At 41.0% G+C, this 18829-nt stretch overlaps 1 protein-coding gene across 2 annotated transcripts; it reads right to left on the reverse strand.

Moving 5' to 3' along the window:
* Window positions 1-11816: 11816 nt before the first annotated feature.
* Window positions 11817-17816, reverse strand: LOC123991611 (transcription cofactor vestigial-like protein 2). 2 transcript variants are annotated; one of them, XM_046293238.1, is made up of 4 exons: window positions 17541-17816; window positions 15901-16171; window positions 14603-15085; window positions 11817-13998 (listed from the first exon to the last, which is right to left on the reverse strand). In XM_046293238.1, exons 1-4 carry the CDS (start codon window positions 17625-17627, stop codon window positions 13958-13960), a joined length of 882 nt encoding a protein of 293 aa, XP_046149194.1. In that variant the 5' UTR covers window positions 17628-17816; the 3' UTR covers window positions 11817-13957. The 2 variants fall into 2 exon arrangements, with proteins under 2 accessions (XP_046149194.1, XP_046149193.1); XM_046293237.1 differs by having other exon boundaries at window positions 11817-14141.
* Window positions 17817-18829: the final 1013 nt, after the last annotated feature.

Genomic DNA, 18829 nt, shown 5'->3' on the forward strand with positions numbered 1-18829 from the left:
GATACACCTGGTCAGTCTGTCATGGAAAGAGCACGTGTTCTTAATGTTTTGTACACTCGGTGTATGTTGATATTGGATTCATTCAAAATAACTGTCAAACACTATTGTACATGATTGCAAAAGAAAATGTGAGGTCTCAAGATTGTACTGACATGTAGGACTAAATAATACCAGAAGTGGGATGGACCTGAGTACGTAGACAGAGGAAGGGTCTCAAGTTAAATGTGCTCCTTATTGCCAGTCATATGATCATTTTAGTTGTTGTTTTGTTGTTGTTGTTTGTAATAAAACATCTAATAAAAGCCTTCTTGCTCTACATACTTAAATAAAGCCTTCAGCAAACAAGTATGTCACTTGTTTATGCTCTTTGCTCTACATATGAAGCCTTTGAAATCTTTGGCTCCTCAGACATTAACACTGCCCCCATATTGAGGACAATCATTCAAATCTATATGTTCTTATCAAACAACCCCCTCACAAAGAAAGACAAAATCCTCTATGCACTTCCTCCTCTCGGTCTACCCTCTTAGTCTAACCTCCCAAGACCCTCTCTGTTCTTCTTGTCTCTATCGATCACCTGTCAGGCTCTACTATTTTCTTGAGCTTGTGGAGGATCCTCGCAGGCGAAGTGCTCTCAGCATACCTCACCTTCACACCTCACCAATCTCTTCTCATCCCCTACTCTTTCTTTCCTCTGTCTCTGCTCTCTTCTGTTGTTTCCTCCCCTCTTTGAGGTTCTGACTGTTGAGCTCCATTATGCCTCCCCCAGGCACACTCTCATTTCTTCACAAAGCCCCCCCCCCACACACACACACACTCCCGGGGAACAACCCTAATGGTAGGGGGGCTTGGACCTGGGCTCTACGGGGTGCCAGAGCAGGAAGGTTTTATGTTACCTGGCCAGGTAAGACCATGTTTGTTTACCATTATCACAGCAAGTCCGGAGGTCATGGGACATGAAAAAGTGCTGTGGCTTTGGAGAGTGAAGAATTGTTGACATTTGGAATAGCTGATACTTAATCCTAGCATTGTGTGGGATCCAGCACTCTAGCTCCCCGGCTCTCAACATTCCTCACCCACCATGGACAGACAGCGCAGGTCTAAAGGTGTGAGAGAGAGGCCCTTCTTTCTCTCTGTGTTCCCCTATGATCCTCACACCTACACCAACATGCACACATGTTAACACATTGTTTGATTCTTGTGCATTATCGATTACAGCAACAAACAGAAAACCACATGTTGTTTCTCAAATACAGTATCTATGTCAGAGAGCTCATGTGTTACGGCAACTTTCCACTCCCCTCATGTATTCAGGTCAAAGTAAATTGTTGCACATGCAGTTTATCACCAAAGATTTTTTAAAGAACTCAGTCGGGGTCTCTCTTACTGTTGAGAGTTAGAATAGTAGAATACAAGGTGCAATTTTGAAATGTGGTTGTGCATCAGCAGTTTTTCTCTTATGTCAGCCACTGACAGTCCCTCGATTAGCCCATGTCAGCTAAATGTCTTTGGATTGGTAGCGGCCAGCTATCTAAACTTGTAGTAATCAAGGTCGAATTACCGACCGGGTGCCCCTATTGATTTTGTTAGTCACTCTCACTCAAATATCATATTAAAAACTGTTAACATTTCTACCCTCTGGCAATATGTGTAGAGTTACAGGAAATTAGCTGTAAAATTGCACATTTTTCTCTCTGCGCCATGGCAAAATGAGCAGAATTTAAAGACATTTCCTATACAATTGCAAAATCTTTTCTCCACCTCATGGCAAAATGTGTAGAATTGCAGCCAACTTACTTTAAAACTGCAACATTTTCTCTACGCCCCATGGCAAAATGTGCAGAATTGCATGAAATTAACAACAACAACAACAAAAATTGTTTAAAAAAACAAAAGATTTAAAAACTCAAACTAAGGTAAAATATCAAGAACTTTTACCAAAAAAATGATTTCAAAAATCAAACGTACAGTGACATATCAATAATTTTTAACCAAAGAAAATAGTTTAAAAATCTAACAGACTATATTGAAATATAAAGAATCTTTACTAAAAAACTATTTCAAAAATCAAACAACTACAACAATATCTAAAGTTTTTTAATCAAACAAAGACTACAGTAAAATATAAAGAATCTTTGCCAAAAAAACTCTTTAAAAAATCAAACAAAGACCACAGTTATATACACAGTCAAAACATGTCTGTCAGACAGGGTCTGCCTCTTTTAGAAGGGAGATATAATACTAATCACAAACCACACAGTTCAAAGAATCTTGCGGCTGATGCAGACGCAGTGTCCATCATCTTAAAAATAAAGTGATTACAATTGATGGGAACAATTTATCCTGCCGATGCGATATGACACTGACATTTTGGCAGAGGGAGCTTGTCCAGAGGGCAAACTTTCACTGCCTCTGAGAGCTTCTGAAACAGCTGGTCCGGAGGACCCGGTGGCCACGCTGCTGTTCCCCTGTAGCACGGCACACTGGACGGATGGAGCCACTGAGTCTCGTAAATCAGGCCGACCAAGAGTGTACTGTAGGTGCCAGCCATCTTCGAGGCCGGCTGACCTGGCACAGCTTATCCACTTACAGTGCCTTCAGAAAGTATTCACACCCCTTGACATTTTCCACATTTTGTTGTGTTACAGCCTGAATTTAAAATGGATAAACATTTTGATTTTGTGTCACTGGCCTACACACAATACCCCATAATGTCAAACTGGAATTATGTTCTTAATTTTTTTTTACAAATGAATTAAAATTGAAAAGCTGAAATGTCTTGAGTCAATATGTCCAGGAGTAAAAATGTGTTTCACAAGTCACATAGTAAATTGCATGGACTCTCTGTGTTCAATAATAGTGTTTAACATGATTTTGAATGAAAACCTTATCTCTCTGTACACCACAGATATAATTACCTGTAAGGTCCCTCAGTCGAGCAATGAATTTCAAACACAGATTCAACCACAAAAACCAGAGAGCTTTTCCAATGCCTTGCAAAGAAGGGCACCTATTGGTAAATGGGTAAAAAATAAATGTAAAAAAGCGAGTGCCTCCCGAGCTGCGCTGTGGTCTAAGGCACTGCATCGCAGTACTAGCTGTGCCACTAGAGATTCCAGGCTCTGTTGCAGCCGGCCGCAACCGGGAGACCCATGGGGGGGGGGGCGCACAATTGGCCCAGCGTTGTCCGGGTTAAGGGAGGGATTGTTCTTGTCCCATCGTGCTCTAGCGACTCCTGTGGCGGGACGTGCACAGTGCATGCTGATATGGTCGCCAGGTGTACGGTGTTTCCTCCGACACATTGGTGCGGCTGACTCCCGGGTTAAGTGGGCATTGTGTCAAGAAGCAGTGCAGCTTTTTTGGGTTGTGTTTCGGAGGACGCACGGCTCTCGACCTTTGCCTATCCCAAGTCCGTACGGGAGTTGCAGCGATGAGACAAGACTGTAACTACTAATTGGATACCACGAAATTCAGGCCAATGGTGACTTTAAAACAGTTACAGAGTTTAATGGCAGTGAGAACAGAAAACTGAGGATCGATTAAAAATTTACCTAAATTACCAAGTGAAAAGAAGGAAGCATGTACAGAAAGATAATATTCCAAAACATGCATCCTGTTTGCGATAAGGCACTAAAGTAAAAGTGCTATAAATATGGAAAATAAATTAACTTCATGTCCTGAATACAAAGTGTTATGTTTAGGGCAAATCCAACACAACACATGAGTACTTCTCTTCATATCTTAAGCATGGTCGTGGATGCATCACGTTATGGGTATGCTTGTCATCGGCAAGGACTAGGGAGTTTTTTTTAAATAAAAAGAAACAGAATAAAGCTAAGCACAGGCAAAATCCTAAAAAACCCTTCAGCAGGACAATAACCTAAAACACAAGGCCAAATCTACACTGGAGTTGCTTACCAAGACGACATTGAATGTCTTTGAGTGGCCAAGTTACAGTTTTGACTTAAATCGGGCATGAAAATCTACGGCAAGACTTGAAAATGGCTGTCTGGCAATGTTCAACAACCAATTTGACAGAGCATGAATCATTTTAAAAAGAATAATGTGCATATGAAACCGGTATCCACAAGTTCATCTGACTCTGGGGAAGTAGATAAAGGGCCTCATTCTCAAAATCCCGAAGTATCCATTTAAGTACGGTGGTGGAAAAAGTACTCAATTGTCATACTTGAGTAAAAGTAAAAAGTACTTATAAAAAGTAAATTCCTTATATTAAGCATACCAGACAGCATGATTTTCTAGTTTTAAAAAATGTATTTACAGACAGACGGGCACACTCCAACACTTGGGCATCATTTACAAACGCAGTATTTGTGTTTAGGGAGTCCACCAGATCAGAGGCAGTAGGGACGTGTTATACAACGTGTTATATTGATATTGTCCTGCCTGAGCATTCGAAATATAACAAGTACTTTTGGGTGTCAGGGAAAATGTATGGGTGTAAAAAGTACATATTTTCTTTAGGAATATAGTGAAGTAAAATCAAAGTTGTCAAAAATACTTAAGTAGTACTTAAGGCCACTGTAAATTAGATTATTTCTGTATTTAATTCTTAATAGATTTGCTAAAATGTCTAAAAACATGTTTTCACTTTATCATTATGGTGCATTGTGTGTAAATGGGTGAGAGAAAATCAATACATGTATAATCCATTTTGAATTCAGGCTGTAACATAACTAAATTGTGTAAGTCAAGGGGTGTGAATACTTTCTGAAGGCACTGTAGATCCTTTCACGTCATCTGAACTGCTGCCCTGCTTGTGCTTGATGGCACTAACAGAGCGACTCGGGTACATGTGTGTTAGTTTGGTTGTGTGTGATTCTCTGTCCTTGGAGGCAGTGAGTGTAAGTAGAGGTGGTCAGAATGCACCGAGGGGGTGTATGAAATAGGAGCAGCAAACTGTTTAAGCTCACCTCCGCTCATATGAGTATGATTTATGAAACCAGCTGCTACCCTCTGAAAATCAGAGTTTTCCATCTCAATCTGCCGTCTTAATTTGCAGGAATGAAGTGGTCCTTTAATCCTGGAGCTCAATGTGTGGCACATCACTTTAAATGCTGCCTCAAATTATATCCCACTGGGAGGTGGTCCTCTGTATACATATCATTTAAAAGGGAAGTAATCACACCAAGCAGGGGAATTCAATCTGAGCTCTAGAAGAAAGTATATGAAAATAAATAATGCATTTACTGCATTTGAGTTTTTTGGAATTCATTTTTTTATGCAAGGCCTGACCCATAACAGCTAACTATGGAATATTCAGTGAACTGAAAATGTATTTACTCTCTCGAGCCCTCAAACTCGAATCTGGACCTAGAAGCCAGTTCCACTGCTTTTTTTCTTTGTTCCCCTCTAATCAGGGGCTGATTTAGACCTGCGACACCAGGCGTGTGCAATTACTTATTAGGTAGAACAGAAAACCAGCAGGCTCCGGACCTCGTAGGGTAAGAGGTGAATACCCTGCTCTAGGGGATTCTGATAGAGAATGGCTCTTCTATCTGTTCTAATACTGTAAATCAGACTCTCTAGATGGGTATACCTAAAAGCCTGCTGAACATGTTTACTAAAAATGTAAAGCATGTAATGGAACTTCATTTTGGCATGTATTTTGTATACATTGTTGGCATGTATTTTGTATACATTGTTGGCATTTTCAAGTTCACATATGACCGTGTTGTGAATTACCCCAAATAGGCATAAACAAACCTCAATAAAAATCACCTACTGTATTTTTTCCAAAAAGAATTGTTTTATTCAGCGACGGACAGTTTTGACAGTGGAGTCTTGGCCGGCGACCACCACAGCTGTTTTTCCATACTACCTCCGTTTTCATCTCTCTTTTAATGTCCCACATTTCTGGTCAGTAATTGCAGATTCTGACAACAAGATCATACAATTTGTGATTTGTTAATGTGGGTTGTCAATGACTTTGTTGATGCATGTATTTCACCAAGGGGCTCCAGTTCCAGAGAAACTCTGTGTTTGTGTGGAAACTCACATTCAGTTACGGTCTCTCTCACTGTACACACTCCAGGGGGGAAGGTGACAGTTGTTGTTGGCTAAAGTGTCAGGCTAAGGAGAGGAAAAAGCTAAATGCAGCTATGGAATAAAACCAGTGATTTCTCAGGCTGCAGGTGGAAAGTCAATCCTTTTGTGGCTGAAGTTCACGACTCTGAAGCTTTTACTTTGCTTTGATGGTTGGATGTGAATTTGTGTTTTTCTACGATTTCGTTGTCTGTCCCCCATCCATTGTTTAAGACGGCTCTTGTGTCCATCAGAGCTACACACAAAATTGCTTAAAAATACTCCCATGTCAACTATTTTGTCTTTGAGGCCTCTTTCATGGCACACGATTGTTAACCTTCCAGTGTCATTTTGTCAGTCATTTGTAACCACTGACTTTGTTTCCCCCATCCAGAGGACTGTTACAAAGTGTATTAGATATGTGAGGCATTCTTAGAACAAGACATGAGGATTCATTTCCATTATTAAGAGTGTTCCAGCCCAGTTAACATGTAAACAGTGAGCGCTGCAGTGAAATAGGATATTGTGCTGAGATGGATGTGCACTGGTGCAAAGTAAAAGTAGTACAATTAGACATTTAAGTAAAAGTAGACAATTCTTCCCCACAGATTTTGATTTCTCTAGTCTGTGTGTGTGTTAATATTTATTTCAAGTTATTAGTGATTTAGGTTAAGGTTAAAAAACCTGTCCCTCGCTTTAAGGTCAACTCTGTTGCATGAACTGAACACTTGTTTTAATATGGTGAAAACTATTCCTTTTTAAATAATTTGAACATCGAATCATCAATCATAGTGTAAAAGCAGGGGAGCTGATCCTACTCTTTTTGGCCTTTTTCTGTTGTTTTGTGGTGGAAAACTTAATGCGTCAATCCCTATGGCTGATTTAAGATGACTTCTTCAACCCTGTTACGGTCAACCCTGTTACGGTCAACCCTGTTACAGTCAGCCCTATTACTTTATTTTGCACTTAATGGGTGAAATAAAACATACATTTTTCATCAAGTTACACTACCCAAAATACTGATCACATTCCTCATGTATGCTCATATATTTTGATACATTGAATGCTGATATTGAGAACCTATGTTAATATTTGTATGTCCTGTTTTAGGGAGTGATGTCACTGAGTACTGCCCCTATATATAGGACCTTCCACCTCCATCTGGGATATGGAGCCTGATGGAGATCTAGCGGTGGAAACGCTGCAATAATAAAATCACCTGGGAGCAGGAGCAGCAGTAAGCAGTGTTTCTTGATTTTTTTACTACCCGAATGGAACTCATTTCGCGGAATGACCCTTGTATGTTTTACATGATTAACGACATGCCTTCAGATATTTGTGAGTTCAAAATGGTATCAGTGCCTATCACCATGTGTTGTCATAAACCATTCTAAAGTAGACCCTAGAGGAGAATACACGTCCCCATCAGACCAGTTGACTAAAATGCTTTGGATGGTCTTATATCAGCTGTTAGTTCAGGAACATCCTATGTCCATCCTGAGACCTGGAATGTCAGTCTGAGGTCAAACTTAAAGAAATACAGATACTCTTGGTGGATGTTGAGTCACTCTAGCTATGTAGTATATAGATGGGTATTCTGTTTTGCTGGCTTTGAAATAAATTCAAATCAATAGCATCCTTGGATAAATGATCCACTTAAGAACACATTTTAAAAACAGTTTGCTCCAAATCACCAGCAGGATGCTCCTGTGTGGACAGGGTTCCAAGTATGCATTTGTAGTGCTTATGTTGACTAATGTGAAAAATGCCAATGGCCATGGTGTGAGAATCGCCAGCCATGTGGCACACGTGCATGGTCTGAATGTCATATAGAGCTGGTCTACAACTTCAGCATTAGCGTGGTTGGCATTCCTCTACAACCAGGGAGAGGCATTATCACACAAACTCCCACATCCAATTCCTATGTTCAATGGTGGTGAGAGGGCCAAGTAGCAGGCATTACAACAGTGATACTATCACAGAGCCCCGCCAGGAGGTTTTATGTGGCCCTCGACGTTAATTCATTTCATGAGCAAATAACGTTCTACAATATGATCCCTAGGAATTTGTATTATCAAAGTGTTTAAATACAAAGGCAAGCTCATAGACACAGATGATTGTATACTGTACTAATCATTTTAAAAGATCCTGCCTTCATTGTTGGAAAGATTATTGGGCATACCTTATGAATTATTGACATACTGTATGCTGTAGGAGTTGCTCATGTTGTCTTTTCAAACTATTGACCTGTGACCTTTTTAATGGCCCACTAATTTATATAGTTTACTGTCAGTGCATTACAAGGGCCCACCATTGATGTTTTATTTCTTTCATAAACAGCCTCCATCCATTCATCTGAATTCAAGGATGGATTCCTAAGCCATAAAGAAAGAGACAAAAAAAGAAACAGAGGCTGAAGAGATGACATGATATAGTGGGGGTCATGAGGGGTCATGAGGGCTCCTCTCAAATCAAGATGAACAGAGTTGGAAAATTACTGCAACACGGCTGCACGTAGCACACTACCAGTCTCTCAGGTGGTTCATGTAAGTGATCCTGTCTTGCGTTTACGTAGCAATAGACCCACCACAAGCCCTATACTCTGTATGACTATGATGGAGAAAAGGCTGAACGCTAATCTGAGAGGTGGCACGCTGCCCAGAGAGAACAGACTGTGGCAATGAGAGCAGAGCAAGCCAGTGCTTGGGATAGTGAAGCTGAGGGTGTGAGAGAGATCAGACTGTTATTAATTAATGGACTAAATTAAAAAACACAATGCTTTCTGCCATTTAGCCTGGCATGTGTTAACAATCATATTTCAACTCTCTAAGGTTATATTATAATGCAAGCCTCATTCCAGGGTGGAATATATCAGATGGATGTTTTAATTTTGAGCATACTGATAGGGGTAATGATATTCTAACCAAGCAAATTGAAATAGTGCCAATGGTTTACAGAAGTGGAGAATGTTTTTGCATGGTTGAGACAAACTATACAGAGGGAAATGTAATGTTAAGCACACTAAAATGATATAGTATGTGTTGATGGATACCTTCTATCTTGGCAAACACAAATAACCTGTTCACAGTGTGGTTTCCACTTTAATGAGACCATAGCGAGAAGGCCAATTTAAGAACTTTTTCTTCTTGGAGAACGCATGCTGAAATATGATAGCCTGTCTATCCATATACAAAAATCAATTTACATAGGGCTTAGGCCTATAGCATAGCCTATTGGTGCAATGAATCCAAAAGTATCACAGTTAAAAATATATGTCAAATAGATCAAACTGGATGGTCTTCAGAGATAGATGGGAGGGGTTGGGGGTAACTGAAGGATGGGACTGGATGGTCTTCAGAGATAGATGGGAGGGGTTGGGGGTAGCTGAAGGATGGGACTGGATGGTCTTCAGAGATAGATGGGAGGGGTTGGAGGTAGCTGAAGGATGGGACTGGATGGTCTTCAGAGATAGATGGGAGGGGTTGGGGGTAGCTGAAGGATGGGACTGGATGGTCTTCAGAGATAGATGGGAGGGGTTGGGGGTAACTGAAGGATGGGACTGGATGGTCTTCAGAGATAGATGGGAGGGGTTGGGGGTAACTGAAGGATGGGACTGGATGGTCTTCAGAGATAGATGGGAGGGGTTGGGGGTAGCTGAAGGATGGGACTGGATGGTCTTCAGAGATAGATAGGAGGGGTTGAAGGGGGTAGCTGAAGGATGGGACTGGATGGTCTTCAGAGATAGATGGGAGGATGGGTTGGGGGTAGCTGAAGGATGGGACTGGATGGTCTTCAGAGATAGATGGGAGGGTTGGGGGTAGCTGAAGGATGGGACTGGATGGTCTTCAGAGATAGATGGGAGGGGTTGGGGGTAGCTGAAGGATGGGACTGGATGGTCTTCAGAGATAGATGGGAGGGGTTGGGGGTAGCTGAAGGATGGGACTGGATGGTCTTCAGAGATAGATGGGACTGGGGTTGGGGGTAGCTGAAGGATGGGACTGGATGGTCTTCAGAGATAGATGGGAGGGGTTGGGGGTAGCTGAAGGATGGGACTGGATGGTCTTCAGAGATAGATGGGAGGGGTTGGGGGTAGCTGAAGGATGGGACTGGATGGTCTTCAGAGATAGATGGGAGGGGTTGGGGGTAGCTGAAGGATGGGACTGGATGGTCTTCAGAGATAGCTGGGAGGGGTTGGGGGTAGCTGAAGGATGGGACTGGATGGTCTTCAGAGATAGATGGGAGGGGTTGGGGGTAACTGAAGGATGGGACTGGATGGTCTTCAGAGATAGATGGGAGGGGTTGGGGGTAGCTGAAGGATGGGACTGGATGGTCTTCAGAGATAGATGGGAGGGGTTGGGGGTAGCTGAAGGATGAGACTAAAAACAAACAAAAGAGAACTATTGTAAAATAGATTGTGTCTGTAAAATATGCAAATATGTATAAGCAGGAAGTAAAAGCCAAAGTGTTGTTGTACATTAGTTTACACCAGTTAGGGGAGGGGTGGTAGGGTTAGGGGGAAATAATAAAGGAAAATATATAAAAAAATATATATATACATATTATATATATATATATATATGGGCGAATGTAGATTATGCAGACAATTACATTGATGGAAGCCACAATCAATCTGCAATATTAAAACTAATCTACCCCCTAAAAACACATAAAGAAGAAGCCGAAAGTAATTTATACACACAGTGATCAAAACGTCTTGTGATAGGCTGCTGTACTGGACCTGACTGATCTGGTGTAGATCATTGTCCCGCCACTGCTGAAGGTCACACATAGTGACAACTGGACCCAGATCACACTGTCCGTTTAAGGAAATGGGAGTCTGTGTGTTTTTAGGATAATATGAATGACAGCTCCACTCTATCTCTAATGAGCAAGCAAGACTTTATGAGTTCCTGCTTTTAGATTATATGCTAACCTCACAAATATTCCTAATAGCGACACGAAAGGCTATCGTGTGTCCCATCGCATGTTCCAGAGGACCAGCTGGTCAGAGTTACCCACGTCGTGACGACGGCTTGGAAACAAGACTTCTGACAGTTCTGGGTGGCACAGTCAAACTGCTACTGGTCTGTTTTTGCCTACACACCATAGCCGTGGGGAGATGTTTTGTGGTGGTGGGAGGGCACATTTCTCCCACGCTGCATATGGCTGTATCAGTCCGCTAATACATATACTATTTTGTTTTATTTATATATTTTGTATTTTTTACATTTGATTTTGCAGGGGGTGCTGCAGCACCCTCAGCACCCTTACTTCCTGCAGCTCTGCTACACACCAATCTATTATGCAATGTTATTTTTTGCCTACATGCCACCTAGACAAGTTGATGATAGTAGGCTATAGCCCAGATGACGCTGAATAGCCCACACTTTGATGATAGGCTACCAATAACAATTATGTAATAAGAACACATAGCCTACATACTGATAGTTTTAAATCTCATCAATCATGTTTCACTTAGCCTACATGCAGTAGGCTAATTCATTGACCCAAACACTGCATGTAGCCTATTTTATCCCATTAACTGCTAAAACGCTTCCATGATTACTGAAAAACAATCTCTCTGAAAAGAGTCCTTTGTTAGTGGCTCTCTGGGAAGGGAGAGAGACCCACCACCCCTCGCTTGTCTTTCATCACTTTTGTCAGAAGCTGATATTAATCTACAGCTGTCCAGTGCTAAACTGAAACACAATCAAAATGACCATCTGAGAGAGGAAACATATGGTGGCATCATCACTCTTTTATTTGGACTTTTGTTGTAGATTTTTCTTTCTCAACCCCTATTTTCTTTCTCCGTCTGATATGTAAGTTACGTGTCATTTGTGGCCTGTTTGTATGTAGCCTATTGTATGACCTCATGGAGAAAAATAAAGAAAATAGTAGTGGTGTTGAGTATAGTGTAAGAAATATCCATGGTCTCTTCTCAAGAACATCTCAGTTGAATGTGCATAGCTGCTATCTCCCTGTAAAGAACTTTCTGAATACTACTCTGTACAAATACTTCATACACCTTTGCTGGTGTACGGTATTGAATTCCCTTTGGACATACAGTATGTCTTCACACTGAAAAGTTGAAGCATTAGCATTGACAATATCTACAAGAGAATGATGTAGCCCTTTCCTGCAGTAAATGGCCAAAAGCCCACTCTTTGGCCTCATGGGTGGAACGTTATTCATATTTGTTATAATGTTCTCATTAATAAAGGTAGTTTTTTTTACTATGAAAATCTTGTGTTTCTATGTCAAACCGTTTTGTTATATTTCTGTTTTCTGTGATGTATATAAAGTGAATAAGGATTAGGATACAAACTCAAATTGGAATGCATTTCAAACCAAGATCTGACATGGTACAGGTGTCTTCTTTTTTTAAGCCCATAACCGTGTGTGTGAGGTGTGTACTTTTGTTTCAAAGTAGATTTGTTGAAGACTACCAAGAAACACTCTGTGTGACCCTGATTTAGCCCACTGCAGTAAAAGGTTAAGAGGGGAAAAAGAAAATAAGATGAATGTGAACCCCAGTACACTGACAATGCATTAGTGGAGGGTAAAAATGTAACACTTAAGTTGTGCTTACAGATGACTGGAAGATATGGATGTTGTACAATATAATATCATTGAAGAAAATAACCAGAAGAATAGACTGACACATCATCAAACATAATAGTTTTCAATCGGACTGTCTATGAAATTGTATTTTCTAAAGATCACCCATATCTGCCCTGTACATGTTCGCCTAAACAATCAGAGGCTATAGTTGCGTTTTAATCACATTGTGCCGTTGCTTTATAGTTACAGGCAACACATTGACATTACATCCGAACTGTATCAAGAAAAAATACTTTAAAAGGCAATATATTAATATATTCACAATACAATATTCAATGGGTAATCGTTTGACTTTGCAATATACCTGGGATGACTGAAAAACAATGAGGAATAAGTTTATAAAGATCCAAATCTTAAATACAACATTATCACAGATGTAGGATCTTAATTTGAGCCAGAATTGGTAAAGCAGGAAAATAATCCTGCAGTAACACGAAATGTGAATTATTATGTGGATTATAATTAATGGACATTAGTGTAGGGATTGATAAATTTTTCATAAGGGAAAATCAACTCTGAAATTTCAAAGTGGAAATTTCAAATTTCAGAAGCCTTTTTAAACTTCAAATACGCTACAAGTTAGAAAAAAGTTATCCTGCAACAGGGTGATCAAATTAAGATCCTACACATGTATAGAGCTGCCCATAGATCGCACACAGACATACATACATAGCACAGTTGTGTGTGTCCACTTCTGCTACCACCTGTCCACCCTTCCCCCTCAAAATCACCAGTCAAACCAGTTGTTCCCTGTGGGTCGGGGTCCAGATTTGACAAAATGCTCCTTTTATGAAGTCCGGAGCCCCCGTCAAATACTGTGCAGTGACACTACCATTGTGTGTGTCCATTGAGTTCTGAAACAGTTGTCGTTGACAGCTGCTGGGGAGCAATATAGATAGAGTCGAGTGGCTTCAAATAGCCAGTGCTCACTTCAGTCATGTTAGAGAATGCTCCTCTCTCTTGCTCCTCTCCTTTCACAGATAGAAAAATAACAATGGCAAATAGTGTTTGTCCAGTCTCTGACTATGCTCTTGTCAAATCTCATTTTTGATGTTCCAGTTTCACACATTCACCATATTTGTTTTATTTTTCAACAACTGTCCTCTTTGGAGGAGTTGAATGTGTTCAGTCTTGGCCAGATAAAAGTTGTCAGTCACACCACTTAGTATTTCTGGCATGCTGTCCAGCAAGTCCTGCCCTCCTTTCTCTTAAGTAGGAGAGACTCAGTTTTAGATTCTCTCCCTTGTCCACTGCATTTCCAGCAAATGGTATCCACAATGGCGTAATTTCAGCTGAGGATGTTTCCGCCACAGAGGGTGTAGCGTCGAGCTGCAAGTGAGATTAGAATCTGTTACAGAAAATGTCTGTCAATATCACATAGTGCAGAGAAACACAGAGGCCAGCTCGGGCCTGGAGGGCAGCAGAGCTTTAAAACCAGTACAAGTCCTTGCTCTTATCCTGGGTCTGCAGACCTGAGAGGACAGGAAAGAGAAAAAAGAGAGAAGAGAAGGGAGGGCAAGAGAAGACGATTAGGAAGAGGGAGATCAAATGGCTTAAAGGTAGAAGCAGGAAGCCTTGAAGCAGAAAAGTGTAAAAAAACAAAAACATTTTGCCTCTCAGGAGAAAGCAGAGACAGAGAACTCAACCTGTTAAAACACAGAGACATGGTCTTTCTTAGTGTTGGAGAGTGACCTTGAAAAGACAACAGTTTTCCCAGGCAGAAAGAAACCCTACATTGTGTTATGAATGTAAGGATAACCCTGGTGTAAGGCGTCGCAACGTTTCTTAACTTCTATCTTAAATTAATTGTAGAGCCCACAATAGTAGTCACGCACGTTTGGGGACAATCAAATAATGAAGACTATTCTGAAGTGCCCTTGGAACCACTACTCCTTTACGAAGAGTGTGTTTTTGTTGTTATTGCTATTATTACCTGCGTCTACATTGAGGCCGATGCTCTGGCTGATGTCTGCCCCTGCCCCGGTGAAGGTCCCGGTCCAGGCCGAGCTGGTTGGCTCACTCTTCCCAATGTCACATGTTGAGGCGCTCGGCCCTTGGACAGTGGATGGAGGGAGCCGGTGCGGCCGGACGGAGGGCACCAGCAGAGAACTGTAGCGGGGGTCAAAGTGCGTGCCATACACCTCGTGCATGCTGGGTCGAGGGTAGGTGGAGCCCTGGGTGCCGATGGCCCCGCCAAGTGAGTAGGGGTGGTGGTGGTGGTGGTGGTGTGAGTGGTGCCAGGGCTCTGGGGTAGCATGGTGGAGGTGACTATGTAGGGAGGCAGAGGAGTAAGGGTCCCCAGTGAAGGGTATCTCTGAGTGGGAGGCTCCTAAGGCACTGCTCATGGAGGAGGGCTGGTACGCACTGTTCCAGAAGGACGGAGGGAAACTCCTCTGGCTCATCGGGAATGGTCCATCTAGGAAACCACAGACACACTGAAATGCTCAATCACAGATCAATTAAGTGGTAAAGACTATGAATGTATCTGTGGATGAGGATCGATAAGCCTGTTCTGAGGATGTGGTAGAATAGCAGAGCTTAAAGACTGATCACTCAATGATCAGTTCAGTTGTAGGGATGAAATAAAGGAGAACATGATGGGAAAAAGATGCATGGATGAATATCGTTGTTGTTGTCCATAATTTCTGATGGTTGATCAAAATTGGAGAATGTTTGGCTGTGTAATATTGGTCATAGAATTACATTTTTGTTGATTAAGGAAGTAACATGCAACAGAAAAATTATACCAAACTCTCACTACAGGTTCCCCTACAATATAGTGAACAAGTCTGAGCCCTAAATTCCACAGAACCCATATTATTCTATTTTAAACTGCTTTATTTACAGCAATTCATCATGCCCATCAATTTTGTTTGACTTTCTGATTCCTTTGTAACTTTGATCAAACACAAATGAGAGTGAATGACTGCCAACTGAAACAATGGGAGCAAAACATGGGATTCATTGATTTGTTATAAAATCCAAACTTTTAAAATGCAGTTTATTTTAGTAGGATGTGAACACAATGATATACCAAAAACCAAGAACTCACTTGCATGCAAGACCTAGGCCTACTTGCCAAATGAATGCAAATATTTATGAAAACGTTTCCTTTATCTTCTATGTAGCCTAAATACACCGTTTTTGAGGTGAAATGAAACCCCGCGCGCGAACAGGTGTTTGGAGTGGTTCTGTGATCGGCACCTCTCCGAGAGGTGGATGTAGGTCTACCTCGTGCGGACTTGTTGCTGACCGACCCAGGGACGTAGCTGGTGGGCTGGTTGAGGGCCCGGCTGAAGTGCTCGTCCACCACTGAGCTGATGTCCCCCTGGAAGTAGGTGAAGAGCACGCACCGCGAGTTCAGGTACTCGGCCTCCGGAGGGTGATCTTTCTCGCGCGCGCAGTCCTCCTCCTTTATCGTCGGACCCGCGAGGTTCGAGAACGAGCTGCCCCCGCTGATGCTCTCTTGCGCTTCTTGCATTTTGGAATAAAATGCCAATTTCTGAAACATCCGATAAAAAACGTCAGAATGTAATAGCCTTGACATGTATTAGATATGAATTCCTATCAAGGCATCAAGTTACAAATGATCTACTTGAATTTCATCTGCACATTTGGGTGACCACGTGTGACATTTTTGCGCTTTTCATTATTGTCCAACAGATGCGCATTATATTGTGGCCTCTGTGTGTGGTATATTATAAATAAACGCATGGTCCTCTCCTCATTCATAGGCCTACTCAAACTTGTTTTAGAGGAGGCAGTGGTTGGATTCAAGAACAAAGTTATTGCATTTAAATTCCTGAACATATCGCAACTCAGATAATTTGTTAATTGTGGACATTGGACAGTTTTGAATTAAGCCATTATTCCATTCTCTCTGTGCATACTCACTCAATTTAAAGAAAACGTTAGACCTATTTGAAATATGAAAACCAGTTCTCCGTGCAAACGAAGATCTGCATTTGACTATGAGAGGTTTTAAGAAAGTTGCAAACATTTAAAGGGCCGTAGCACCAATGCACGTCTGGAAAACGAATACTCCATATAGGCCGAACTGGTTCTTGTGCATGTACAAGCAATATCTTAACTTACAGTAATTACCGGATAAGCTTAAACGAAATCGTTACCAGAGCACCGTTTATTCAATTTTTAACTGCCCTTTGCTCATTCCAAGTTATGAAAAACAAAATAATTGTTGTGAATGTAAAGAATCCTAAATTGCATCCAACTTCGACTTGACGAACGGTTAATAAAAGTGTTAACGAAGCCCACAATCTATTAATGACCCATCATAATTTTGCTTTGATTGGTTAATAAAGTCCTTGGCTATTTCAATGTAGCCGACATTACGAATAGTCCTAACGTACACATAGCAAAATATCCTAAATAGCAATAGAATAAAGAACGCAACAAATTCAGTAGCCTAGCCTGAGCGATTCGATTTAGCAAGACAGAGAACATTTCTATAAACACTTGAAAAATAAGTTGGTTTAAAACACCTATAAATACTTACATCAACTAAAAATATTATCACCAGATTCGATATAGTCAACAACAATATAAGGAGGTATGGCTATCATTATTCATTAATGAATCATCAATAACAATCAAAAGTTGGCCTAGCATTGTCAATAGGCTAATACATTATTATTAAATAGATAACTGTCGGAAGGGACTATTGGTTCCCAATTGACCGACGGCTGTCATGCAGAATCATTTTTAAAGCGACCATTGCCAAAATACAGTTGCATAGAGAGACCTAATGATGCGCCATAATGCGCGATGAAAGTTTTATTCCACACAAGTTTTACAAAAGTTTCCGTGCACTAAATATGCCAAGAAGCGAAACAACACAAGAAATAACATACCTGGTGATGATATGGGCTATACGCTGCGGAAAAATAAGGTTGAGGTGGTGGACCATACACTTGATACATAACATCCAAGCAGCTCATGGCGAAAAAAAGCGAATTCTCACGGATAATAACTTGACAGAATAAGCAGATTGTAGGGATGTAATTTCCTAAACGGAGAGAGATTAACCTGGGACGTTGGAGAGCTGCATTTCTATCCCAATCGCGCTGCGCGTCCTGCCTTCTTAACGCTACGTCAGTGCGACAGGGAACGCGTGGCGGGGGAAAGAAAAGACGTTCCACAGCCAGCGGTTTTCAAGTGTCTCTGGACGAGCCTGCATCTGACCAATGAGGGAGCAAAAGCACTTCACAAGCTGGTGTATTATGTCTTCTGAAAGTCTGCAATGAACATTTCATTACTGTCATGAGATGCGAGATGCTAAATGAAATACAATGGAGCTCTGCCAAATAGGGTAGGCCACTTAGTGGAGAGCTTATTTAACAAGTTAAATGTTTACTGATATCGACTGTTACCTGGAATTAATTCCTTTGATACGCACCTGCTTGTTACTTGCATATAATCTATATTACATGCCAACACGCTAATTTCCCACACATATGTGTATTATATTTGTAGCTCATTTATATTGTCTTTACATAAGGCCAGTCACTGGTTGCCACAAATGAGAGAGTATGATACAAAATATTGTGAATAAAACTTTTTTTAAATGATATTCTAATACTTTTATAGTTTGATGGGTCAGGATAGAAACCCATGGATCTGTCGCATAACGTTCATGGCCCTGTGGTAAGACCTATTAAAAAAACGTGTTATATCCTTTGCAATGGAGGCTTTTAAAAGAATCCCTCAGTGTAAGTTATATCAGGCAGTACATGCAGCCCTGTACGGCTGTCAAAATAATCTATTCATTGGAACAATACATTTATTCATACACATTTCCCCCAAATGAGTACAATTAAGAGTCAGAAATGTCAACATAAGGAATGTAACATAGTTACAACGTTGTTGGTGTTAATTGTCTATGTAAACAGTTCAAATAAATGAATGAGAGGAATGCAGGTCTCCAGCCCCACACAGTACAGAGTGTCACAATCCTTCAGTGGCCTGTCAGATTCCAAGGTCAGAGGTTAAATAGTTTGTCGGGGTCAGAACGGATTACCTAGAGTTTGAATGATAATAATAATCATTTCACAACAAACAATAATGGAACTGGAATGAAGGTATTAACATTACAAAAATGTTGCTCTAGTCTATTGTGAACAAAGTGAGACTGGTAATGACT

Source organism: Oncorhynchus gorbuscha, linkage group LG12, assembly GCF_021184085.1.
Source record: "Oncorhynchus gorbuscha isolate QuinsamMale2020 ecotype Even-year linkage group LG12, OgorEven_v1.0, whole genome shotgun sequence".
NCBI lineage: Eukaryota > Metazoa > Chordata > Actinopteri > Salmoniformes > Salmonidae > Oncorhynchus > Oncorhynchus gorbuscha.

Excerpts from the sequence above, each read along its gene's own strand:
- LOC123991611 (XM_046293237.1), bottom strand. The coding sequence starts at position 17,627 with ATGAGCTGCTTGGATGTTATGTATCAAGTGTATGGTCCACCACCTCAA. Across the intron at positions 16,172-17,540 it reads ATAGCCCATATCATCACCAG|AAATTGGCATTTTATTCCAA; the intron begins GTATGTTATTTC and ends CGGATGTTTCAG. Across the intron at positions 15,086-15,900 it reads CAGCAACAAGTCCGCACGAG|ATGGACCATTCCCGATGAGC; the intron begins GTAGACCTACAT and ends GTGGTTTCCTAG.